General features: G+C 37.9%; 1 protein-coding gene and 3 long non-coding RNA genes across 4 annotated transcripts; 2 read left to right on the plus strand and 2 right to left on the minus strand.

The window, feature by feature from the left end:
* Window positions 1-1,760: 1,760 nt before the first annotated feature.
* LOC131014112 (uncharacterized) lies at window positions 1,761-4,837 on the minus strand. The gene is made up of 3 exons (XR_009098057.1): window positions 4,801-4,837; window positions 2,633-2,697; window positions 1,761-2,047 (listed from the first exon to the last, which is right to left on the minus strand). It is a non-coding gene; the product is annotated as an uncharacterized LOC131014112 (long non-coding RNA).
* On the plus strand, window positions 3,825-5,590 carry LOC131014099 (uncharacterized). Its single transcript, XR_009098043.1, has 3 exons — window positions 3,825-4,174; window positions 4,269-5,060; window positions 5,091-5,590. It is a non-coding gene; the product is annotated as an uncharacterized LOC131014099 (long non-coding RNA).
* A 7,460-nt stretch (window positions 5,591-13,050) lies between these two features.
* On the minus strand, window positions 13,051-15,509 carry LOC131014117 (uncharacterized). The gene is made up of 3 exons (XR_009098061.1): window positions 15,310-15,509; window positions 13,709-13,771; window positions 13,051-13,506 (listed from the first exon to the last, which is right to left on the minus strand). It is a non-coding gene; the product is annotated as an uncharacterized LOC131014117 (long non-coding RNA).
* Window positions 15,510-17,478: 1,969 nt separating this feature from the next.
* On the plus strand, window positions 17,479-25,886 carry LOC131014087 (subtilisin-like protease SBT6.1). The gene is given in 14 exon segments (XM_057942013.1): window positions 17,479-18,113; window positions 19,862-19,990; window positions 20,071-20,223; window positions 20,825-20,941; window positions 22,240-22,424; window positions 23,157-23,420; window positions 23,498-24,521; window positions 24,523-24,567; window positions 25,009-25,129; window positions 25,132-25,445; window positions 25,448-25,497; window positions 25,591-25,615; window positions 25,617-25,656; window positions 25,742-25,886. Coding segments are annotated over 14 exon segments (3,075 nt in total). The 5' UTR covers window positions 17,479-17,597; the 3' UTR covers window positions 25,834-25,886.
* Window positions 25,887-26,352: the final 466 nt, after the last annotated feature.

Below are 26,352 nucleotides of genomic sequence, written 5' to 3' on the forward strand. Positions count from 1 at the left end.
GATCAGATGAGGGGCATAGCGAGACATGTCGCAGAAAGCGCGATCGTATTCCGTCACGGACATCTTGTTTTATTTCAGATTGAAAAACTCCGTCTCTTTCTTCTTTCTGTAGCTCTTGGGAATGTATTTATCGTAGATCTCCGTCTTGAAGTCTTCCCAAGTCAGGTTTTCCAATTGTTCGAGGGTCATTGCCCTCTTCTTGGTTTCCCACCAAAAATCTGCCGACCCAGTTAGTTGGAATGCAACACAAGAGAGTCTCTCTTGGTCAGAACAGTAAAGAAAGTCGAAAATCCTTTCCATTGCTCTAATCCAGATTTCGGCATCAGTCGGGTTGCCGGTCCCGTTGAATGTTGGCGGGCTCTGTTTAAGAAAAAGTTCCTCAACCCTTCGTGGGGGTTCGTTTGCGGTTCCCACATTGTTTCTTGGGGCTCTTCTGGGAGGCATTCTGTGCTTCAAAAATAAAAGATCCTCAGTATATTCCTTACCTCAATTCATAACATATTCCTCTTGATTTAATCATGAAAGCATCATAACAAAACATCTAAATCCTTATTGATCACAAGAGGGTACTAGGACAACTCAACAATTGTAAGGCTCAATTCTTGAACGATATCAAAACAAAGTGGTGCAGAAAAATTTGTTGAGAAACTCAAACGAATAACCAGATGGTAGAAAGGAGTAACTAATAGGTTGAACAAAATGATCTAGAGTAAAAACTCATCTGGCTTTTCAACCGAAAGTTGAAACACATGGGTTTTCAACCCAAAATACGTCTACTGATATTTGGATCATGTGGACTGGCTAGGTCCAACATCATCACCTTCCAGTCACACGGGAGACATCATCCCGAACTTAGAGAGCCGTGGACAACTATTCATAATAATAAAACTCAAGTTCGTACTGGCAAACCAAAAGCTTAATTTAAAGTTCTATGTCCCATTGAACTCAAACCCCCACGTATAACATGTACACAAATATATACATATATATAGGCAAAGCATACTGTTCTTAAAATCTATCGTGTACTAAAAGTCGATTCGGTGTTCCATCACGTGTGAACATTTGAACGTAGAGACTATGCTCAAACCCTTGATGCAGCGTTTGCCTTGAATTCGTCTTGTATCATCATCCCGTATTTTTCCTTCAACGTGTACATGTCTTTTCATTCCTCTTTGTAGTTCAAAAGAACCATTGTTTTCTTGTGGGAGCTGAAATGCTCTAAGTTCTCTTTCATTCTTCTACATCATCACTTTAAGAATCTAGATTGTAGAGATATCCTACTAATCCAGCAGTCTATGTTCTTTTAGAATAGTGATCATGCAACTTATAGCAATCTATGTTTTCTGGGGAAAGCATGTGTCAATTCTCTATCATTCTTCTCTTATCATAACATCATAACTGCAATGATATGCCATGAAAGGCAAAACATTCAACATTTCAATGAAAGGCAAAACATTCAACATTTCATCATAGCATGCTCATAAACATTTTCATGAAACAGTTTAGAACGATAACATCTTTAAAACGTTGTAACTGCAGTTACCTTTTTCCTTGATTGAGCACGATGCAATGGAGTGTTGAGCGGTGTCGTATGATCCCACATATGTCAAGTGAATCAATCTAGACATGACTTTTTAGAAAATGGTTTCTAGGGCCAGAGCAAACGAACTGCTCTGATACCACTCTGTCACAGCCCACTATCCCAATGACGGGTTAACCGGGGTTATGACTTGGGTGAACAATAAGAAATGGAAATTAAAAAGGGATTTACTAAATAACCAACATTAATAACAACAAACTAGTGGTATATATATATATATAACCACTTGGGTAATTAACAAATGAGCCAGCCATAACGACTAAACCCCAAATGAAAGTTAAACAAAATGAAGGAGTAATAAGTTCCACAATACGATAACAAATTCAGAGTGTTTGCAGCGGAAAAACGTGTGAGTTATGCATATGGAGATGCATACTCAAGGTTTCATTACATAAACATCAAAAGGGAAATCCGCTCAACACCAATCCATTCCATCGCCTGCTCAACCTGCACATTTAGAAATACATGCAGGGCTGAGTATAAAAATACTCAGTGACATAAGCCGAAATACAACATGCATACATATATAAATTGAACTGCCATAACAGTAACACACAGGGGTTTTCATAAATGACCTGCGCTTACTAAAACATTTCGTTCATTTTCATAAAGGTGGATGCATCCCATTTTCAGTCTATATGATCCATATCTGTCCTTTCTATCACGCGCCGGGAAGGAGGCCTCCTTACCACGGACGCCAAGACCGGTCGCAAGCGACTCGCGGTCTCCATAAGTGTACACGTTAACCCTAGCTAGCGACCTTTGTCTAGCATAGGATCCCAATTGGATTTCCTTTAAAGTTGGCGAACCAACACAGATAGGATACATATAAAAACATAAACATTTTGGCAGTCAATCATTTCATAAACATTTCATTTTCATAACATTTTCATTTTCATAAAGGGCATTGAACATATAAGCATTTTATAAGAACTGAATAAATAGTCAAAACATATCATGCATATATATTCGCATATGAGGCCTACGTCACGCAGGGGATCTCTATATACGTAATAATAAAATAATGCCCACCTCAATTGTTCTTAAAGCTGGCGTGGAGTCGTTTCTTCTTCTGCTTCACTTTCTGTCGCCCGGACCTTCATTGATGAAGAGTCGATAAGTTCGTGAAGAAATTGTCATAAGACAAAGTCTAATTCTACGTGCCTAGGGTATCTTTTAAAGTTTTAGGGTTCTAGCAGCATCCATATTAATCTCGTTTCATTCAATCAATAAAATGTAATCACTTATCATGTAACTATCATATAGGTTCGAACCCAATTGTTCGAACATCAACATGTACATAATCCATAACCTCCCTTTACACCCGTCATTTAGTCAAGTACTCCATCAATTAAGAACAATTCATATATTATCATCCTGAAAATTTAATCATTATAAACCATGCTTTCTCATACTTCGTACATTTTCATCACTTAAATAAATAAATCATTTAAAAACACATGCTTAGTAATTTAATATCTCAATTAAATCCCAAGCTCATTTGATAAAGTAAATCATATACTTAATCATTCTATAACACAATTCCACATTTTTTTATCATGTAAATAAATAAGAAATTCCATTATTCATTTATAAATAATAAAACATTTTAAAAATCCATTGAGATGAAATAAAACATTTTAACCATTTAAAAATCCATACTCAAAAAGCCTTGAAATATTATAAAAATGAGGGTTTAATCCCAAATTTTTTTTTTTTTAGTCCTTCAATAAATTAAATAAAAGAACGGACCTCATTTAAAATAAATAGTCCCAACCTTAAATATTAAAAATTAAATCAAGATATTTAAATTCACTAAATTAATTTAGTGAAAATTCAAACATTTTAAAATAAATAAGGCCAAAAATTCGTAGGCTTTATTAATCAATTAACAGTTCAAAACTTAATTAAAATGGGCCCATTACATTTTATTAAATAAAAATCGGCCCATTCCTTTTTTTTTACAAAGCAGGAAGGCCCAGCAACATAAAATAAAATCGGCCCATTTTATTTAAAATTTTCGGCCCAAGCTAAATAAATAAATCGGCCCAAACAAAATTAATAAAGAGCCCAATTAAATCCTAACCCTAACACCTATACACACATATACATAAACTCACACAACACATAAAACACTCACAGCTGCTCTCTCACTCTTACGCCTCTCTCTCCCTCTCGGCTTCCTGCCTGCCGCCGCCACCGGACGGTCGCGCCGTTGCCGGAGGCCGGCGGCTCTACCTCCCTCTCTCCCTCTCACTTCTCGCCCTCTTCCCTCAACTCTATCTCACTCGATCGTCTCTCTCTCACTGTTTTCCTCGCGAGCTCCGCCGTGAGCTGCTCCGGCGACCACAGGACAGCCATGGCCGCCGCCCTTCTCTCCATCTCACTCTCCATCGTTGGCCGGACAGCAGCAGCAAAGCCGCCGTTGCCGGCGCCTCTCTCTGCTCACTCCTCTTCTCCCTTCCTCCCTCGGCCATCTCCCTTTCTCTCGGACTCACGGTCACTGGGGCTACCTCCTCCGTCGTCCGTCTGGCTGGAATCGCGGTGGAGGCCGAGCCTTGCCTCGCCGGAAAGGTAGGTTCCAAATCTTCCCCTTTTTCCTCTCTTTTCTATTTTTAAACCCGGATCTGAAATTTCCCCCCTCTTTTCCTCTTTTCCGGCCGGTCAGGAACAGCCCGTTGCTCCCGCCGCCGTGTCGCCGCTGCCGATGCCGCCGCATCGTCGTCACCGGAGAAGATGAGTCCTCCCTTCTCTCTCTCTCTCTTCCCCTTTTTCCCGTCTCTCTCTCTCTTTTATTTTTTTTTATTTTAAACTGAAATCCTAACCAATTCTCTCTCTACCCTCCTCTCTCTCATTTTTGGCAGGACAAAGGCTAGGCGGTTACCGCCGCGCCGTCGCTGGCCATGAGCAGCCGCCGGCTGCTCTCATCCCCGTCACTCCGTTCCCGGACACACACACAAGACAGAGTACAAGAACCCCCAAAATTTAAGTCCAGATTCACAAGTATAGCAAAGCTAGGGTTTTGTTTAGAAATCTGTTCTTTCATCATTCATTTATCATTTCCTTAGCAAAAATCAAACCTTGTAAATGTAATAGCTTAGAAAATATTTTAACATGTGTGCGTGCGTATTCTTCTGTTGTTCTTTGATGCTTGATTTAGAAATAACTAGAAAAAAATATAAAGAGAAATTTGGAGTAACCTCGATGTAGCTGGTATTTGGTGTCTAGCTGGAATCTGTGAATTATAATTCAAGCATAAGAACGTATAGCTTGGATCAGAATGTTAGAAACTGAAAATTAATGGAGTATTAAAGCAAGTTTTACCTCTTGAGGTTTACTGTAAGAGCTTTGAATGAAGTCAATCTCTTCTTTGGCTATTGAAGAACTAAGGAGGAATGGGAGGAATGTTGGCTGCTGATTTTGGTTAAATAAAAGTAAGTTGCATGTTGAGATGTTAAAGGTGTAGAAGATGCATGTTGAGATGTTAAAGGTGTAGAAGATGGCTGGCAAAAGGAATGGGCTGATCTGGAGAAAGTGTAAAGAATCTCTTTATTTAGTGGAATGGTTGGCATATGATGAGTGTTTCCAACACCATCAATTTATTTAAGAGTAAGATGGATGTGGAAATGAAAAGTATGTGTAGGTGCTAGATGAATGTGATGAATAAAATCCTTATTCTGTATTTGTAATACTAATTTCGGGTTCCCATATAACGAAGCTTCGTTATAACTCTCTATAAATTACATATTTTATAACTCGTTTTATAAGTCGAAAATTAATTACGACTTCAAGTAAATAATAGAAATACTATTTCTATCGTATATAAATTAAATAACATGACTTTGCTAAGTCAGTTATAATCCGAAATAATAATTATTGACTACTCAATAATCCTTTAAATCTCAAACGGATTCAAATAATAATAAGAATTTAGCACATCAAAACACATATATAACAATTAAATCACATCAGATAAATCAAATCAGTTTTATTATTAATGGATGCCGAACCCTAATTATTAAGTCTTTAATCAGTGATTAAAAACTGGGATATGACATGTTCACACTACCGTATGGGAACAGAATACGGTACCAAAAGATGTCTGAAACAACAAACCCTCCAGCGGCCAACCAATCTCTCTCCTTGATCATCCTGCATATTTAGAAATACATGCAGGGCTGAGTATAAAATACTCAGTGGACATAAGCCGAAAATAAGCAATCTCGCTCTTAGAGCTATAAATTTAACTTGCCACTTATGCTATACACGGGAGTTTTACTCAAAAGAACTCGTGTAAGTAATTGATAAATTATAATCATCATAAACAATGAATGATAGACTGTAGTAAAAAATACTCAGCATGTAGTACCACTTCCACAACTCATCATCATCAAGGTACTGAGAAGTAGGCCTCATTCTCAAGCACCGTAACCGGCCGTCCCGACAGTCGGCTCACAGTCATTTCTAACCTGCCAACCCGGTATATAGCTCACGGTCACCTCTGTGTACACAATCCCGCTTTTGGCAGGACCCAAATTCGTCTCATCCGTAGAGGGTAACGTACAGGCTCGTCGTCAACAAAACTCGGCAAATTAATTAGTTCAAACATCATCATTAAATCCCAAAATATTTTTAAAACTCATAAACATCTGATCACTATTTTTATAGCAACAATAACTGCAACTAAACAGTGTAATTGTAGTACTAAAACAGTAAGCAGAGTATCGTATCCACGGAGACTGTAAAACGAAATCACTCTATCTACTTCCTAAACAGACTCTCACAGTATGCAAGTGAAACGAAATTGAAGGTGAATTATGAACTAAGATTAACTAAATAAAAACTAAAGAGCATGTAAACTATGATAATTAACTCAAATATAAGGAAAGCTCTGACCCTAGGGATGTACTTTCACTAATCAACTACATGTATTCAACCTATTGATTCAATTACCAATTTTAATCCAACCCTGATGAAAGATCACTATATTATTCACAAGCGTCTCTAACGACCACCTATGAACGTAGATTAATTAATCCCTTTTCGCATTCAAGACTCCAAGGAATAAATTAACTCCAAATAGCACATAAAGAATAGCTTCCTATAGCTTCACATATCGCATTCAAGACTCAAGGCTAACACTATATCATGCATTCCTGAATCGGCTGAACAATTATCGCATTCAAGACTCAAACTGAACAGCTAAACATGTAAATCATTGATCAGATAATTCACAAGAGAACAGGCACCAGGAATCATGAATCATAAGTTGGAAGGCAAATTGATATCAATAAATCAAAAACACATAATCAATCAGCTATGTACAAACCCTAGGTTCAGATTAAAAGACTAGCCAGACATAATAAAATCAAACATAAACATAATTAAATTGAACGCAATTGTAAAAACAAATTGTATAAAAACCGAATTAAAACGATTGTAGCGGCTTGAATCTTCAATCTTGATCCAAGCCTTGAAAACTGGAAAGCTAAAAAGTTCTAAAGCTATAAAACTGAAATATGAAAGTTGGGAACTGAAAAACTAAAGCTGGGAACCCTAGATAGGTCAAAAGAAGACCTATTTATAGTACCAGGGTAAAATACAGAGTTTGAGACCCAGAAGAACTCAAAAAACGCGCAAAACTGAAAAATCCGGGTAGCCGGCGACCCATCCGGCGGTCATTGTCTCAAGCACAAAACTCCTTCATCTGGCGGCGATCGCCGCGTCTTTTCCAACGTTCCAGAAGATCCGTCGACCCAGGCGGCGGTCTCCGGTCAGGTCGCCGGAAATCCTTCTTCGGGCGGTGGTCAACGGTGTTTGACCGCCGGGTTCTGACTGCTACGCGCGATGTTTTCGTTTCGGCCATAACTTTCTTGTCCGAACTCGGATTTGCGATCCGTTTGAGCTCACGAACTCCTATCGAGACGATCTACAACTTGTATTTCAGCACAGTTTTCCAAATTCGAACTCAATAAACCTGAAAGTTCCTTCAAAGTTCGAGTAAGAATCATGTTTCAAAAGATAAAGCAAATTAAGCACAAAACAATCATTCAACACTCAATTTCCTATAAAAGTGACATCATATGAACACTAAAACCATGGAAACATGAGTGTTATCAACTCCCCCAAACTTAAGCCATTGTTCGTCCTCGAATAATGAGGAGAACACAATCAATAACACGAATGGGTAAGAACTCTAGCTCATCGATGCCTCCGAAAAATAAAGAATAATAGAATTCGCAAATCCTCAATAATTAAGCACAAAATTCACCAATAAACACAACCTATAGCAAAATCAACCTTGACATTCCAAACAATTGAATCTCACAAGGTATGTGTATCACTCAACTCTCAATTTAATGGAATAGGACGTGTATGCTCTCATCGATTTCAATGCAATATAGATCACTTACCATAGGCTTGCCAATCGTCTACAATCTCCATCGCTAAAAGTGTGCCAAGACTAAGATCAAAAAGGTCTTTTTCTTTGGGTTATAATGTAGGGACATTGGTTAAGGTAGGGAAATATAGGTTAAGTGACTCAAATAAATCAAGAACACCATATGACTTCACTAATCAAGCATGGAATAAATTCCATCTTCCACCCAACTATATCACCATAAACAACACAACTCAAGGGATTTAATCATCACAATACAGAACTAAACACTCTTTTATGCTCTCAATTTATTTCCAACACACAAAGTCGATTTTCTAACAAATATCTCAATATACACTCGACTTTATACTTTTTTCTCTTTCTTTTTCTTTTCTCTCTCTTTTTTTTTCTTTTTTTTTCCTTTGAACAGTTTTTTTTTTCTTTTCTTTCCATAACTTTTCTAGAGCTCATAAGAGTAAATAATAACACAAAATCATCCCTTCTTCTTCACAACCCACTATGAATATTCACCACATAAAGATTCCCATATACTTCATCACCCCCTATCATCCAGCTAAAGAATAAAAGCTAAATAGGCTCAAAGTGGATAACAAAGGATAATTTTTTCAAGGACAGTGTTTGGGATAATAATGTGGCTAGCAAAAGATGGCCTAAAATCATCTCCTAATCCTGGGCACAACAGCAACCTCGACACAGAAACCATGGCAAGTTCTAGAATATCACCACATGCAATGACAAAACTCACAACAAAGAATAAACTGTGCATGATAAACAGTTATAGCTCAAATCCTCACAGGTTTATTCAACGTCCAAAAGTCAAGGTCAAAATCACTCTAGAATTATGCAAATTAGTTCCAATTATACTTAAATCATCAAAGAAAATCAAATTCCAATTTTTTTTCATAGAAATCATCATTGGCATCTCACCAGAAATCTAATGGAGCAATAATCATCTCAAAAACAATCACACACCACCAACCAAGCAGGATAAAACAAGAAAGCTAACAAAAAGATAAAAGTGATACACATATCTACTCTCACCCCCCTCCCCCAAACTTATTACAGAACATAAGTTCAAAAATAAGTTTGGAGGGATGATGATATGTGTGTCACTACTCACAGGAAAAACATGCTCCATGGTGGTGGTATGAACCAAGCGCGAGTTCCCGCATCTTCCAAGCTCAACGCTGCACTAAAAACCCCAAAACAAAGAAAACAAAGAAAACAAAGAAAACAAAGAAACAAAAAGAAACTAAACGAAAGGAAAACAAAACAAAGAAAACGGTTGGGTTACCTCCCAACAAGTGCTTAATTTAACGTCTAGAGCTTGACGATACCTCAAAAACTCATGGAGGTCGGAAACAGCACTCTAACCATTGGAAAGCTTTTCTACTCTTGGGTGCCCTCTCCACAAAAACACTTCTCTTGGCTCGGACATCCTCCACAAGCATTGCCCCCTTCTCATTCTTGTTCCAAAAAATTCGGAATTTCACTTTCTTCTTTTTGGGGGTATGGGTTTTCAAAGACCCCCCATCATACTCCAAAAACAAACACTTCTCAAAAGTCAGAACTTCTTTTGGTTTTGGAGTTTTTTTCTTGGCTTCAAACTTGGGGGGCTCATTCTTCTCAACCTCTTCATCCTCCAAATTTGCTAGAAAACTGTCAGCCAAATTAATCACTTCATTCTGGGGAACTTCCTTTGGTGGAGGTTTCTGTGTGATACACTCCTCCAAAGGATCCTCTACAGCTGCAGGAAAAGCTATCAGAGAGTCGATCATGTTGCACTCATCCAGCGGCGGCTCGGCTGGTTTTCTCATAGCATCATAGATAGATAGAGTCAATTTTTCATCATTGACTCTAAATGTGAGATCTCCATCCTGCACATCAATAAGAGCACGGCCGGTAGCTAGGAACGGACGTCCTAAGATCAATGGAGTATTCTTGTCCTCCGGCATGTCCAAGACTACGAAATCTGCAGGAAAAATAAACTGCTCCACCTGCACTGGGACATCCTCCACAATTCCCTTGGGATATGTGATGGAACGATCTGCCATCTGCAATGCAATAGAGGTAGGCTTGATATCTCCAATCTCCAACCGGTTGAAAATAGAGAGAGGCATCAAATTGATGCTAGCCCCTAAATCACAAAGAGCACGAGAGAAATTCTGTCCTCCCATCATACAAGCGATGGTAAAGCTGCCAGGATCCTTTTGCTTCAATGGTAGCTTCCTTTGTAGCACTGCACTACATTCCTCGGAAAGATTAATCGTCTCATTTCTTCTTGTTGGAGACTGCATCCTTGAGGAACTTGGCATAGCCTGGCATATCTCTCAAAGCATCAAGTAAAGGAATGTTGATGTGAAGCTTTGAAAACATCTCCATGAACTTGGCTAACTTCTGATCCATCTTTGGCTTTGCTAGGCTATTCGGGAAGGGTGCTACAGGCTTGTACTATGGCCTGGGAAACATAGGAGTAGGAATAGGCTTCTTAACAGCAGAGGAACTCGACGCCTTAGAAGTAGGCGGCGTATCGCATAAAATCGTCTCCAAATCATCCTCCTCAACAATCTCGACACCTTTTCCCTTGCCATTCCTGTCGTCTCGCTGCTCTGGATGATCCCGCTGCTCTGGATTTCGCTGCTCTGTATGATTTTGATATTGAGTCCCGCTCCTTAGAAGAATCGCATTACACTGATTTTTAGGATTGATTTCAGTGTTGCTAGGAAACTTTCCTGGTGTGTGCTGCGCAGCTGCTTGGTTGGCCATCTGACCAACTTGAGTCTCCAACATCTGCACTTGTTTAGACAGTGATGAAACATGATTTCCTATTTGACTCACTTGGGTCTCCATGTTGGTCTTCCACGCACCTACATTCGTTTCCAAACCACCTATCTTTCCCAACACCTGCTTCATCATGTCTTCCATCGAATCTTTCTTTGGCTCATTGATAACTCCTCCGCTAGACACAGAAAATCCAGGTGGAGGCTGCAAAGCATTGTTCGGATTGCCGTAAGAAAGGTTAGGATACGGGCGTGCTCCTAGCTGGAACTGCTGCTGACCCTGTTGAAATTGTTGATTTCTGCCATACATTCCTGGTTGTCCTTGCTGGAAATTCCCATAATTTCTGCCATTCACAAAATTGACATCTTCCATGCTTGACGGGTCTATCACAGCTTGATCATGACGTCCAACATTCAACTCACCAATTTTTGTAGTCAGCTCTGCCAGCTGTGTAGCCATCGCTGCCTGTTGAGTAACCATTGCTGCCATAGGATCAGAACTTGACGCAGCTGCAACCTTCTTCAATTGTACTCGCTCAGATGGCCATTGGTAGCTTGTAGAAGCCATGCTATCAATAATGCTCCATGCTTCAGAACTGCTTTTCTGCAATAGAGAGCCACCTGCAGCTGTATCCATGTGCATCCTTGTACGCTCCCCGCAGGCATTGTAGAACATGATCACGAGCGTGCCTTCATCAAATCCATGGCTTGGGCACTTTCTGAGCTTCTCCTGATACCGCTCCCAAGTCTCCGCTAGCTTTTCTCCATCGTACTGTTGAAACTGTACGATGTCCATCTTCAACTTCAACGTAAGGCCAGGCGGATGAAAATTGCGTAGGAATGCATGAGCCAAATCCTCCCACACGATATTCTCTCCCAGCTGCAGCGTATGATACCACGACTTCGCCTTATCCCACAGTGAGAAGGGAAAAAGACGAAGACAGATAATGTCATCAGGGACACCATTCATCTTCACCGTGCTACACAGCTCCAGGAAATGCGCCAGGTGCGCATTAGGGTCTTCAATCGCTTGTCCACCATATTGGCTCTGTTGGACCATCGTGATCAAACCCGTTTTCAGCTCAAAGTTGTTAACGTTCACTCGTGGGGGCTCCTGGTACACATACTGTGGTATGAACGCTTCATTGATGGCTGGTTGTTTCTGAGCCTCTCTTGTCTCCTGTGCATCAAGCAGCTTCTTCAACTGCTCTTGCAAAGCTCGAATTTGAATTTGCTCTGGAGTAGCCATCGTTTCTGTCTCAACTTGATCGTTCTGCTTCTTTAGGTTGCACAAGGTTTTATTGATTTCAGGGTCAAACTCAAAGAGAGGATTTCCGTGAGATCGTGTGTTCATATGCAACCTACAGAAACAGCAAAAAGATCATAAAAGAAAAATAAAAACAAAAAAAAACTTGCAGTACTATAAAGTCCTATTGGAAATATTAAAGCAAAATCTAAACAGTCCCCGGCAACGGCGCCAAAAAACGAAATTACTCTATCTACTTCCTAAACAGACTCTCACAGTATGCAAGTGAAACGAAATTGAAGGTGAATTATGAACTAAGATTAACTAAATAAAAACTAAAGAGCATGTAAACTATGATAATTAACTCAAATATAAGGAAAGCTCTGACCCTAGGGATGTACTTTCACTAATCAACTACATGTATTCAACCTATTGATTCAATTACCAATTTTAATCCAACCCTGATGAAAGATCACTATATTATTCACAAGCGTCTCTAACGACCACCTATGAACGTAGATTAATTAATCCCTTTTCGCATTCAAGACTCCAAGGAATAAATTAACTCCAAATAGCACATAAAGAATAGCTTCCTATAGCTTCACCTATCGCATTCAAGACTCAAGGCTAACACTATATCATGCATTCCTGAATCGGCTGAACAATTATCGCATTCAAGACTCAAACTGAACAGCTAAACATGTAAATCATTGATCAGATAATTCACAAGAGAACAGGCACCAGGAATCATGAATCATAAGTTTGAAGGCAAATTGATATCAATAAATCAAAAACACATAATCAATCAGCTATGTACAAACCCTAGGTTCAGATTAAAAGACTAGCCAGACATAATAAAATCAAACATAAACATAATTAAATTGAACGCAATTGTAAAAACAAATTGTATAAAAACCAAATTAAAACGATTGTAGCGGCTTGAATCTTCAATCTTGATCCAAGCCTTGAAAACTGGAAAGCTAAAAAGTTCTAAAGCTATAAAACTGAAATATGAAAGTTGGGAACTGAAAAACTAAAGCTGGGAACCCTAGATAGGTCAAAAGAAGACCTATTTATAGTACCAGGGTAAAATACAGAGTTTGAGACCCAGAAGAACTCAAAAACGCGCAAAACTGAAAAATCCGGGTAGCCGGCGACCTGCCCGGCGACCCATCCGGCGGTCATTGTCTCAAGCACAAAACTCCTTCATCTGGCGACGATCGCCGCGTCTTTTCCAACGTTCCAGAAGATCCGTTGACCCAGGCGGCGGTCTCCGGTCAGGTCGCCGGAAATCCTTCTTCGGGCGGTGGTCAACGGTGTTTGACCGCCGGGTTCTGACTGCTACGCGCGATGTTTTCGTTTCGGCCATAACTTTCTCGTCCGAACTCGGATTTGCGATCCGTTTGAGCTCGCGAACTCCTATCGAGACGATCTACAACTTGTATTTCAGCACAGTTTTCCAAATTCGAACTCAATAAACCTGAAATTTCCTTCAAAGTTCGAGTAAGAATCATATTTCAAAAGATAAAGCAAATTAAGCACAAAACAATCATTCAACACTCAATTTCCTATAAAAGTGACATCATATGAACACTAAAACCATGGAAACATGAGTGTTATCAACATCATCATAATCATCATTTTGGAAAACCAGTAATAGAGTATAAGAAAGTAATGCCCACCTGGCAATCCTAGCTTTAGCTCTCGTGCTTTGGAGTGATCTCACTTATGCCCTCGACTCGTATCTTCAGACATCATTATTGGCGTAGACGGTTCATGTAATAAAATAAACGTCGATCAGAAAATTCCTCACTAAGTTCATTGTTCTCATCTTAGTACTACTCTTCGTTTCTCATTGGTACCTTCTAACTAATCAATCTTATATTAATAATACTTCCTAAATATTCACCGTTTCTACTCTCGACTCATCACCAAATTTTTAAGTCTAAAAAATTTCATTAAGGAACAAACTCCTAGATAATCAAACCCAGATAGCATCTAACAATCACATACTGAAGTTATGGCATTTTATCACATTCTTTAATACATTCTCGATAATTCACATAAAATTCACATGATCATACTCAATGACACAATTATGTGATTAAACATCTCAAGAAAAACCAAATTCGGTTAGGTAAATTAAACTCGAAAAAAGTTTTATATATATATATACTCCAATAGCATTCTCATGAATTAATACGGTGTATAGTCATCGCCATTAACACTTGAAATTACAATAAATCAAAAGTAGGAGTGTTATAAATACCTACACTTGACCACATATACTCTGTTTCAACTTCAAGAAATAAACTGTTTTACCTCGGAACTCCCCTGGATTTCGGATTCATACCATTTGAAACCTCTTGAAGTATATTTTCATTTAAAAAAAAAGTAAGTTGCAAAACTCTAAGTAGTTCAAGAGATATGACCATTCTCCCACAGCCTACCATATTCGGCAGTTTTGTGCAACTGGAAGTTTGGATTTTTGAATAATAGTAAATCTTGTCGAAATGACTTGAAATTTTGTGGGTGACTAGATAACATGTTCATCTTGTTTATATAAAAATTTGGAAAGCAAAAACTCAGTGAAAAATACTGAAAAAGGTGACTCTAGTTTCTGTTTATTCCAAACTTTTCTAAACTTTCAGTAGAAAGTTGCAGTTGGAGATTTATATTTTAAAAAGGTAGAAAACGATGTCCAAATGACTTAAAATTTTACATGAACGTTCCTAACACTTATATATACTTACCATAAAAATTTAAAGAGTTTTGGGTTTCAACAGCCCCATTGAAAATTATCAGATCAGTAGCTTTTTAAGCTAGCCAAATTAACTCATCAAATTGCCCACTTATGCATGATAGCCAACTATACCCTATTCCTCATCAAACGAATTCATCTCAATCTTCATCAATCATCTCTAATCATCATTCTAATCCATCAAATATCATCCCAACAATCTCACAAGCTCATAATCACAACCAATTCATCAATCACTCCATGAACTTCAACCTTTCTAGAGTCATGTATACTAACATATTCAAACTTTCATATATCATAATAAACTCATGCTTTGCATATAAAAGATGATTAAATAGACTCCCAATAGTATAAATATGGTCTCACTTAAAGATTAGAAGATGATTTTTTTTTTTGAAGGCTTCCAACCCTAAATTTTAAAAAATTACAATCTTGAATTAGAAGTTGTTTTCATGCTTTAATCATCCATATTCATGCTTATATAGCTCAATCATAAGTAGATTCATGTGATTAGAAGCTCACTCTTATGATTTTTGTGGAGAAAAGTATAGCTCCACCTTCTTGACTCCAAGCTCAAACCCTCAACCAAGCTTTTGTTTTAAGGATTTATGGATGTTTTTAGCTTGATCTAATAGGTGATTATGGTGTAGAAGTGGCTTGTGAAGCTTTTACTTGCTCAACAATGGTGGTGGATGAAGAAAGTTGGGAGAGAAGAGGGGGGGGCGGGCGCCTACTATGAGGAAAAATAGGGAGAAGAATTGTTTTTGTTTATCTCAATTGCTTAGCCTCCAAGTATATGATATAATTGTTTAATCTTGTGTCTTAGCCACTTGCTTTGACTCCCAACATGCTTTAATTATATTAAAATCATGTATCAAAATACTTAGTATTAATAATCATGTACCACAATTATATAGTATAGTATAGTAAATAAATAAATTGAGGTGCACGTCTCATTAATAAAGTCATTATTCAATCATCAAATAATTGTGTGACTAAAAATAATTATAATGATAATAATTAGTACACACATAATTCACTTCACATCTATCTCAGAAAAATTAATTATGAGAAAATTCATTAGGAAAAAATATTACTCGATTAATAATTAATCTATTCATCGATAAAACTTAATTGATCATTTTGGAAATTCAAAATGAATTCGTGTGCAATCAAATCAAGAAAAACATAATCACTCAATCACAATCACATATGGAACAAGTAGGTCACACAACAATCATTCAAATATTTTCACATAATCTAACTTATTGAAAACCTAACGTCGGTGAAAAAAAATCTAACGTTAACTCAACCGTCTCTCTATCTCAACTCTTCTCTATAATGACTCTCACTTACACTAATCGACTCTACTTCTAATCGAGCATCATCATAAAATATTCTCTCATGGTGATATACTCACTAGCTCCATCATTAAAAAAAATAATAACTCAATCTATTGGGATATTTCACCTCGTCATATGCTATTGTTTATACCTCAGTGCTCTTAATGGTAAATATCAAAATATTTATAATGAGAAAAATGCGGGGTGTTACAAGCCACTTTCCCAAGTTTCCGACGACTGCACAGCCACCTTCTTCGTCCACTCTTGTCACCCCTTGACTCAACATAGAGGTCACCACCCCCCACTGTCGCGATTTGAAACCCTAGGCCCCAAATGGGAAGGCTCTATGTTAGGGAATTGAAATGGGGTTTGAGAATTTGGTTGTTCTGGTTCTCTTTTAGATCTGTTTTTGGTGCTAATTTTTTATTGTATAGGATTGTGTTCATTAGGAGAGAACCACTACTATGTGTCGTCTTTCATCACCAATCACAAAAATCATCCTATCATTTCTCCATTCCCTGCCAATCATCTTCAATCTACTATATCAAAACCAATAATTTCATCTTTTACCAAAAATTTGACAGCATAAATGGGAGATTGATTTTTGAGTTTTCTTCTAGATTCAGTTTTGGGAGAGGAATACTAGATTTGTGAGGGAGATAGAAGGACGTTGGTGGTGGTGGCCGGCGGCGATTCCGATCGAGGAAGTGAAGCGGTGCTGCGGTGGTGTAGCATAGGAGAGAGAGGAAGACAGTGGGAGAGAAGATGAGAGAGTGAGAAGTTGCGTATGATTACAGAGGAGAGAGAAAATTAATACTCTTTAAAATGCAGTCAATAGGATTTAAATATATTTAAAATCTACACTTAACTCCCTAATCTAACTAACATTAATCTCCGTGCCCAAATGAAGTGTGTCTTTATTATTGAGAGGTATTTTTTACTATAAATTTCAAAAAATAAATAAAAATGATATTTTTGGTTTTTAAGTTGTTTTGTAGATTTATAGTATGTAAAAAGGATGAAAATTTTATTGAAAGGGTAAAACTGTCTTTTTTTATAAAATTGATTAACATTAATATATTTTATTCTTGTGATTATTATTATTTTTTTTATTAAAAAAGTGATAATTTAGGAGATTTGACACTAATTACTCCTTTCGTCCCTAAAAATTGAGGCCCAAAGAAGGCGGCACGAGTTTGAAAAAGAAGTGTGGTAATTGTATTTAAATGGAAAATGAAAGTTTGTAGAGTCATTTCCAAATAAAGAAAATGTCATAATTTTCTGGGAAGTCTTGATATAGTAATAAGAATATATTATTTTTTTTTTGGAAAGTAAGATTACGATTCCGTAGTATCTCCAATAGAAAGTAGTCTGTTTCTCTCGTGTTGCCTCGTTAGCCAGGTTTGATTTCTATACATTCCGCCGAATCATCAAGGACCCAATTTTCCCCATGCGGGTTCCACCGCCATGAGCCGCCGCCTCACCTCCCTAACGGCTTTCATTTTCCTTGTGCTTTCTTACCACGCCTACCGTTTCCCCAATCGCAACCCGACCTCCACTCCCTCAGTCATCCCACCGGAGAATTCCACCGCCACTAACCACATAATCCGATTTCTCCAATACAAGAAGGCTCAGGAACTTAGGGAGTACCTCGAGCGCCAAGTTAAATCCAGCGGCTGGCAATGGGTCGAGCGGCGCAACCCCGCCACGAAGTTCCCCACGGATTTCGCCCTCGTGACGATCGAGGACCGCCGCCGGGACTTCCTGATTGGGGAATTTGGGAAATTGGAGCTGGTGAAGGATGTTTCCTTGGACTTGAGCTACCAAAGAGGGGTTCTCAATGCTGACGAGGAAGGTGGTGGCGCTGGCGCATTTTCGGATGGGAAGAAGAGGCCCGGCAAGATTTTCACTGCCATGTCGTTTAGCGAACGGGAGAATGCCGTCCCGGCAAATTCTAGCTGGAGGAGAAATCTGATGATGCAGGTCGGCCTTGCTTTTCTTGTTTCTTAGTTTGTTAGTTGCGATTCTGTTATGATTTGGAATAAGTAAATTAGGTTTTCTGAGGTTTGAGTTTTTAATCTATCAGCTGGAAAAGTAAGAAATGGTTTTCAAAAAGAAATAAACTAGGGAACACTTTACAGTTTAGGTTTTGTGTTTGTGATGGTTTAAGATGATTAAGGTTGCTCCTCTGGTATATGAAAAACATGGAATGTTGGAGATCTTATTGATCCATGTCATGTTGCATTTTCGACTGTCTATATTAAGTAAAGAGACATCTACTGGACATAGAACTTAACGTTAAGACTTTCCGTTCATTAGTTATTTTCACGGAAGGTTTTTAGGTATAATGATTCCGTATAGTGACGACTTCATACTATTATGCCATCTCATAGGCATCCGAAGAGTTATCTTTCATCACTGGCCATGGATATTAGCTTTTAATGTGGAAACATCTATCAGTGCTATTATAGCTTGGGAAGGGTGCGTGTCTTCATAACTGTACCTCAATGTTCTAGCCAAATGTCAGTGATACAGCTTTGGCTCACAATTATTCAGTTTCATTAAGACCTTTACTACACGTGATGAAGATCTAATTAATCTATTTTCTATTGGATTTAGTCTGATGGTTTGAGCCTCTTTTATCTCTTAATTGGCTATCTGTGGCATTTCCACGGAGCACGTGATGACAAGGCCATTAACATAAAAGTGAGGTTAACTCTGCAAGTAAATTTTTATGCACCTGATCCGCCTTATCAAATTAAGTAAGCTGTTAGATTGAGGGAGCAGTACTATAAGCTGGCTTAAGGACTTGCTGGATTGGTGTCAGCAATTGGCAAGAAATGTACGACGGCGAGGAACATGATACCAACAAGATAGAAGAACTGAGTAAGACAAGGAATATGGGCTATCTGAAGTGAGAGTTTGAGGATAAGTAATCAATGATTATGAACTTATGATAGAAATCCAGTAGCGGTCAATAGAGAGAATATATCACCCCATAGAAAGAACATAATAAGTTAAGAGAAAAAGACTTCTGCTAGAGGGATTGAACTGGCCACGGATCTACATCGGTGAACCAATATCTATTCTTTACCATCCAGTCATGCAACACAAAATGTTAGTCTGCCTTATATGAGTAATAGAGCGTAAATGTATGCAACAGCTCATCACTTGACATATGTGACAATCTGTGAACTTCTGTTTTATCTTTCACATATATGGTGAGAATTGAAATTCAGAAATACTTGTGGATGCAGATTGATGTGAAAATATTGCAAGGCTATTTTAGGTGCAAGAACACGATGTACTTGGGGTGATTGATTGATTGATTATGCTGATCCCTTGATTGAGTACACTTATTTTGTTTCCTTCTTGTGATGTAATCATGCATAGCGTCTGGCTGCTTCCAAAAAACATCTTAAACACTTCCAGCCCTGTAGGTTTCTCCTTTTGTCATTGAGATCATAACCCATAGATATAGGCTTGTAAACAAAACTATGATTCACTTAAATTATAACAGGTCATTATTGAACTATTATTTGTGTGTGTGTGTGTTTGGGGGGGGGGGGACTATTGATTGGTGATCTTAGTTTTTCTTGCTTAAAGATCTCATAGAATTCGTACCTCGTATTAGGTTTAGGGACTTACATGCGTGTCAGGGCTTTCACTAAATTTATCGTTGCCTCTAGCTGTCATGTGAACTTATTTCTGGTTTTTCTCTCTTGGTGCAGAAATCTCAGGTTACCTCCTTATTTGGAGCAGATGCTCTCTGGTCAAAAGGTTATACTGGAGCTAAAGTGAAAATGGCTATTTTTGATACTGGGATCCGTGCAAATCATCCACATTTTCGTAATATCAAGGTATTTTTTTGCTGATAGGAAAAGCTTCATGAGAGTTTTTTACCCACTTTATCTTCTGGTAAATTTTGAACTATTATCAGGAGCGCACAAATTGGACCAATGAAGATACACTAAATGACAATCTTGGGCATGGTACATTTGTGGCTGGAGTTATTGCTGGTCAGGATGCAGAGTGTCTTGGTTTTGCCCCAGACACAGAGATCTATGCTTTTCGTGTGTTCACTGATGCACAGGTAATACTTATTGTTGTATATATATGGCATATAATATAATGCTTATAGTGTATACTACTTCTGGGTTGAGACATATAGTGGTAACTGCAGCACCAGCGTAATTGTTCTATTGGCTTGGGTATGATTTCTTGTCTATGCAACAGTGAGTATACCTAGCGCACAAAAGATTGTTGTGTGAATATATCACCATTATTTCTGCGATGATTACATGCTAAAGTAGGCTAATGTGAGTGCTAAGCATTAAGTCAACTATCAAACTTTGATGCCTCAATTTTTGTTGCCAAGTTTGTGTGTGTGTAACACAACCCTTGAATGATTTGGGTCTTATTAGTGTAGCAGACTACTTCCATTTCAGTATTTTCTGTACACAAACTGCTGCAATAAGTGAACGTTATTAATAGTGAATGTAGCATGTTTTCGAACAGCCTTAATTTGTAACATTGCAAATGCAGGTTGTTTAAGGTAAATAGTGTATCTGTTTGGCCCCATTAGATCATGTAATAAGGCAGTGGCAATCTCCTACACATGTTTTTTACTTTTCTTTGCTTGCCTGTATTATACTTAGTAAGTTTATGAGAAACTTCTTCTCAGCTTATTGCAGGTTTCTTACACATCATGGTTTCTTGATGCATTCAATTACGCTATTGCTACCAAGATGGATGTTTTGAATTTGAGCATTGGTGGACCTGATTATCTGGATCTCCCATTTGTTGAGAAGGTATACAGTGATCCAAACAATTTCGAATTGTTTTCATTTGACCAAACCAACTTTATACTTGTTACCATTTTCTTGCTTCCCTCCTCTGGCTTTATGATTTGTGATTAGCTGCTTAATTGTGCCCTTAGTCTGTACATCTTTCAGATGCAACCTTTATACTTCTGGTTAAGAACATTCCCTTTTCTAAATTAAGGCTATTGCTACTAAGGAAGGGAACTCTAGATATTTGGTACCCTTCTCTTTGAATAAATCTCAGATAGGATGCAAATTTCATTAGGTATTTAACCCTAAACATTGATATCTTTCTCTCTTTAGTAGCAATAGCAGCTTGTAGGAATGTCTGTTTTGCATCTTGCAGGAATTGCTTAGATTTGTATCTGTCTCAGCTTTATGCACAATGCCCATTTAATGCCTCGTCAATACCTCCGTCATTAACTGTAAGTTTCTAAATGTGAAAGTGTCCAAGATGTTCTGTGCAAGATTACTGGTATGTTTCTGTAGGGCTTGTTCTTCAGTAGGAAATTATGCCAAATGTTTTTACTTTTCCTTGCATACATAAAGGAACGAAACAGTTTCACGGATTCCCCAATTATGTAAATTTTGTTAATTGCATGGTTTTCGGATGACTTAAGATTTATGCTTGTTCTTTTCCGTTCCTTTTATGTTCATGAGATGAACAAATTTATGGAGGATTTAATTTACATGGAGGTTCTTACTTTATCCCTGAAGAATATGCACGTTTGAACATGATGAATGTTACCATATATGAATATGGTGTACAGATTTAGTTACAAGATCTGCAATGTGCACTCTCTCTTCCTAAGTGAGATAGATAGTGGTTGATGGAAGGTTTGCTAGTCATAAAGAAAGATGTGTGGACAAAAAATCAATAGAGAATAGAGATTCTCTGTTTTCATGCAAATTGCTCTTTATAGATCCTTTAGTTGGCTATATCATGTTTATTGAATCTTAAATTATGTATTAATTGCTAAAAAATTATTACTATTAGTGTAATTTAAAATTTCTAAGTCCTCTAGGGTTAGATTGCTGACATGATGTCAAAATCTAGTAACCTGATCAAGTTTAAGACTTAATTAGTGCGTTAGAGTGTCAAATATTTTGATTTGCCGAGGCAATCATGTGAAACTCTAATCGTCTCATTTCATGCAAATATGTTTCTTGTTTAAGGAAATCTTTTTGATTTCTTCACACGATCATACTATGAGTACAGTAATATCACAAACTGAGACACGATCATCCTAAAAATGCAACTTCTTCTATGCGTCCTTTTCTGCTAGGTCTGGGAAATTACAGCAAATAATATTATTATGGTATCAGCGATCGGAAATGACGGACCACTTTATGGAACTCTGAACAATCCTGCAGATCAAAGTGATGTTATTGGTGTTGGCGGCATTGATTACAGTGATCATATAGCATCATTTTCATCACGTGGCATGAGCACTTGGGAGATTCCTCATGGGTACTGTAAACTACAACTGATTTTATTTATATATGCCGGGATCTCTAGTACTTCTATTTATTTTCCCCTCAGTTTTAAGTCAAGATACGTGACATGTTGCACCAGCTCCCAAAATTGATTGTTTGTTAATTTGAATGCTTGATTTCATTTGAAATTTTACCAGCAATCTGTTGAAAATTTTGTTCCACACATGCATCCAAACACGCATGATTATGAATTTTAGAATGCTGTTATTTTTCATTTTTGATGTAGCTATAGCTTTACATTAAACTGAGCCACTTAAGGTTATTGTTCATAAAGTATGGGGAGTTCTTTTCCACATGACAGTCCCTTTTACTCTGCTTCATCCCATTCTTTTTGCATCTTTTGTGAAGGATGGTATTCTTTATCGAATAGGAAGCTGGAGAAGGCACATCCTTAGAAGTTTAGGCTAAGTTACTCTTTTAGATTGATTGGCTCTTAACTTGTCAGTTCTGTCATTTGGTTTCTACTTAACTAGCTTTCATGTGGTGAAATCTTAATGACTAATAGGCGGAGAAAAAGAAATGTGTAAAACTTAATTTCACTACCAATATGTACCAAATTGAAAAGAATTGCACAAATGTGATGAGAAGAGTACCTTGGAACTTAAAAAGAGGTCTGTGGGCGAGGACCTGCTTACTTCCTGAATAAAAACTCAAGTGATTTATTTTTTCTGTGTACCATGTTTAATAATGATTACTTCTTTTACAGGTATGGTCGTGTGAAGCCTGATGTTGTTGCTTATGGACGTGAGATTATGGGATCCAAGATTAGCACAGGTTGTAAAAGCTTGTCAGGCACCAGTGTGGCGAGTCCTGTGGTTGCTGGAATAGTTTGCCTTCTTGTTAGTATTATTCCTGAAAACAAGAGAAAAGAGACCCTAAATCCAGGCAGTATGAAACAAGCACTTGTTGAAGGTGCTTCAAAGCTCTCTGGTCCAAACATGTATGAGCAAGGAGCAGGAAGGGTTGATCTGTGAGTACTCCTGATTTATTTCCTCTAAGGTGCACTTTAATAACAGTTATTGATTCTTGTATATCGGATTATGTCAGATTGGAATCTTATGAAATTTTGAAAAATTATAAACCTCGAGCAAGCATATTTCCCAGTGTCCTCAACTATATGGATTGCCCCTATTCGTGGCCTTTTTGCCGTCAACCATTGTATGCAGGGGCAATGCCTGTCATCTTTAATGTTACCATCTTGAATGGAATGGGTGTGATTGGTTATGTTGATGGTCCACCAATGTGGCTTCCTGATAGTGAGGAAGGTAATCTTCTCAGCATTCACTTTACCTATTCAGATGTTATTTGGCCGTGGACTGGTTATCTGGCACTTCACATGCAAATCAAAGAGGAAGGGGTGCATTTTTCTGGTGAAATTGAAGGCAATGTAACTGTAAATGTTTACAGCCCCCCAGGCCAAGGTGATAAGGATCCTCGAAAAAGTACCTGCATCCTACGTCTCAAACTAAAGGTTGTTCCTACACCTCAAAGATCACAGAGAGTCTTATGGGACCAATTTCATAGTATCAAATACCCACCTGGTTATATTCCAAGAGATTCCTTGGATGTTAGGAATGATATCCTTGACTGGCATGGAGACCACTTGCATACGAACTTCCACATTATGTATAACATGTTAAGGGATGCTGGATATTATGTGGAAACTCTTGGTTCTCCTTTTACTTGTTTTGATGCTAACCGATATGGGACACTTCTGCTGGTAGATCTTGAAGATGAGTACTTTGTTGAAGAAATTAAAAAACTGAAAGACGACATCATGATTAATGGTTTAGGTCTTGTAGTTTTTGCTGATTGGTACAATGTGGATTCTATGATGAAAATGAAGTTTTTTGATGATAATACGAGAAGCTGGTGGACTCCTGTCACTGGAGGTGCCAATGTTCCTGCTCTGAATGATCTTTTGTCGCCATTTGGAATAGCTTTTGGAGACAAGATCCTAAATGGTGATTTTGTCATTAATGGAGAGCAGAGTCGATATGCATCCGGAACTGATGTTGTGAAATTCCCGAAAGGTGGTTACTTGCATCGTTTCCCTTTCTTAGATAGCTCCAGAAAGTGGTGCTACTCAAAATGTCCTATTATCTGGTATGAGCAAGGTGAGTTCTCTTGTACTAAAATCTTACCTGTTAACCCTAACAAAAATAAATTACAAAAGAGAGGTAAAGGGGTAGGGTAACAGGGAGTTCTTATATTTTATGTCGTAATCCTAAATATGATTGTGGAAATTGTCTGTTTTTCATGAGCTTGTTATGGGCACCAATATTTGTAATGGTTATATTCTAGCAAGCATGTGTTATTATAATATATGAGCTTCTCGAACACTGTTTTTTTCCTTGTTGGATGGGTTTTCTAGGTTACCATTAACAGGATTATGAGTTTAGAAGGACTCTTTGCTTGTGTCTGTTGTGGTAATACACATTGTCTGTTCACTCTTCCATAGAAAGTCCCGTGATTATTGTGGCTAATTTTGCTTTGCATAATTTTATGCGTAATACTAGCTTGCTATGATACTTAAACTATGATTCTGATCAATGCAGGCAGATTCCCCTATTCTTGGTCTTCTAGAGGTTGGTGAAGAAGGGCGAATCGCAGTCTATGGAGATTCCAACTGTTTGGACAGCAGCCACATGGTTACAAATTGTTATTGGCTTCTGAAAAAATATTAGATTTTACTGCAAGAAATGTTAGAGATCCAGTGCTTTTCTCAGATTCAAGTAGACAAGACAAAACATTGCATCTGGATGATAACCAACTACCTTCCCGAAGAACAGATGTAAATTTCTCTACCTACTCTCAAGTTGTCAATAAGGAGTTAATCTGCGGGAGTGACTCAAGGTTTGAAGTTTGGGCAACAAAGGGTTATGATTTACATGTGAGGGGTAGAAATCACAGATTGCCTGGCTATGCAGCAGTTGATTTGGGTCGAGGTTCGAACTCTACTCCAGAGGTCCCAGTTCAGAAAGTCAAATCGGTAACAAAGATGGCAACTCCTTGGGGAACACTTACCTCGGCTACTTGTACGGAGAATGATGTAAGGACAAGATTGTTGAACATATCTGCCTATCATATTAGCTTTTATTTGTATCTTTAAGAGCTAACGTTATTATCCAATTCCATTGCATGCTCGATTTTCCAGAATTAGTCTGCCAGTCACTGGCTTCTACCAGCTATCGTTGCAGTTTTTGGTAAGAGACCATATTGACTGAGTTTCTTGTGTGGGAACCATGGATATCCAGCATAGTTTAACTACCAAAATGGTGCTGTTTGCAGGCTTTCTTGTGCTCTGGAGTTTCTGGAAAATTAGGCAGAAGCGCCGGAGGAGAAGAAAAGGATCCGGTTTTAACCGTTCTGCTAATCCTTAATTTTCTTTTGTTTGACTGAACCCTTAAAATCTGACCAAGTTAATGCACTGCTAGTTAGATTTTCATAGTCTAATGGCATGCCTCAAAATTTTTGGTGTAGAATCATCTTAAATATCAGGTTTTCATTTGAACATCATTCACATTACCTCGTTCCATGGTAATATTGCATTGAGTAAGCTGACGTGCTTAAATGAGCGTTACTTTTCATGATAGATTAATTTTTGAATTAATTCATGGATTCGGACTAAATTAATCAAACAATCCATTGTTACTTGAAATGATTAAGATCAGGATAAAATAATTTAAATTGAAATAAAAAAATATACTAAAATATCCTTCTAGAAATTAAGGCATAGCAGTTTCTAAGGGTGCTTTCATTAGTAGATGTAAGTTGGTCCAGATTGGTCCAATTTTTGCATCATGTTGATTGTGAAAGTTGGAAGTTAGGGTATCATGTTTGATATCTAAGTTGAGATAAAGAGTGATAAATAAAATTAGTTAAAATAATATGATTGGGTG

Source organism: Salvia miltiorrhiza, chromosome 3 (assembly GCF_028751815.1).
Source record: "Salvia miltiorrhiza cultivar Shanhuang (shh) chromosome 3, IMPLAD_Smil_shh, whole genome shotgun sequence".
In the NCBI taxonomy this organism is placed as follows: Eukaryota; Viridiplantae; Streptophyta; class Magnoliopsida; order Lamiales; family Lamiaceae; genus Salvia; species Salvia miltiorrhiza.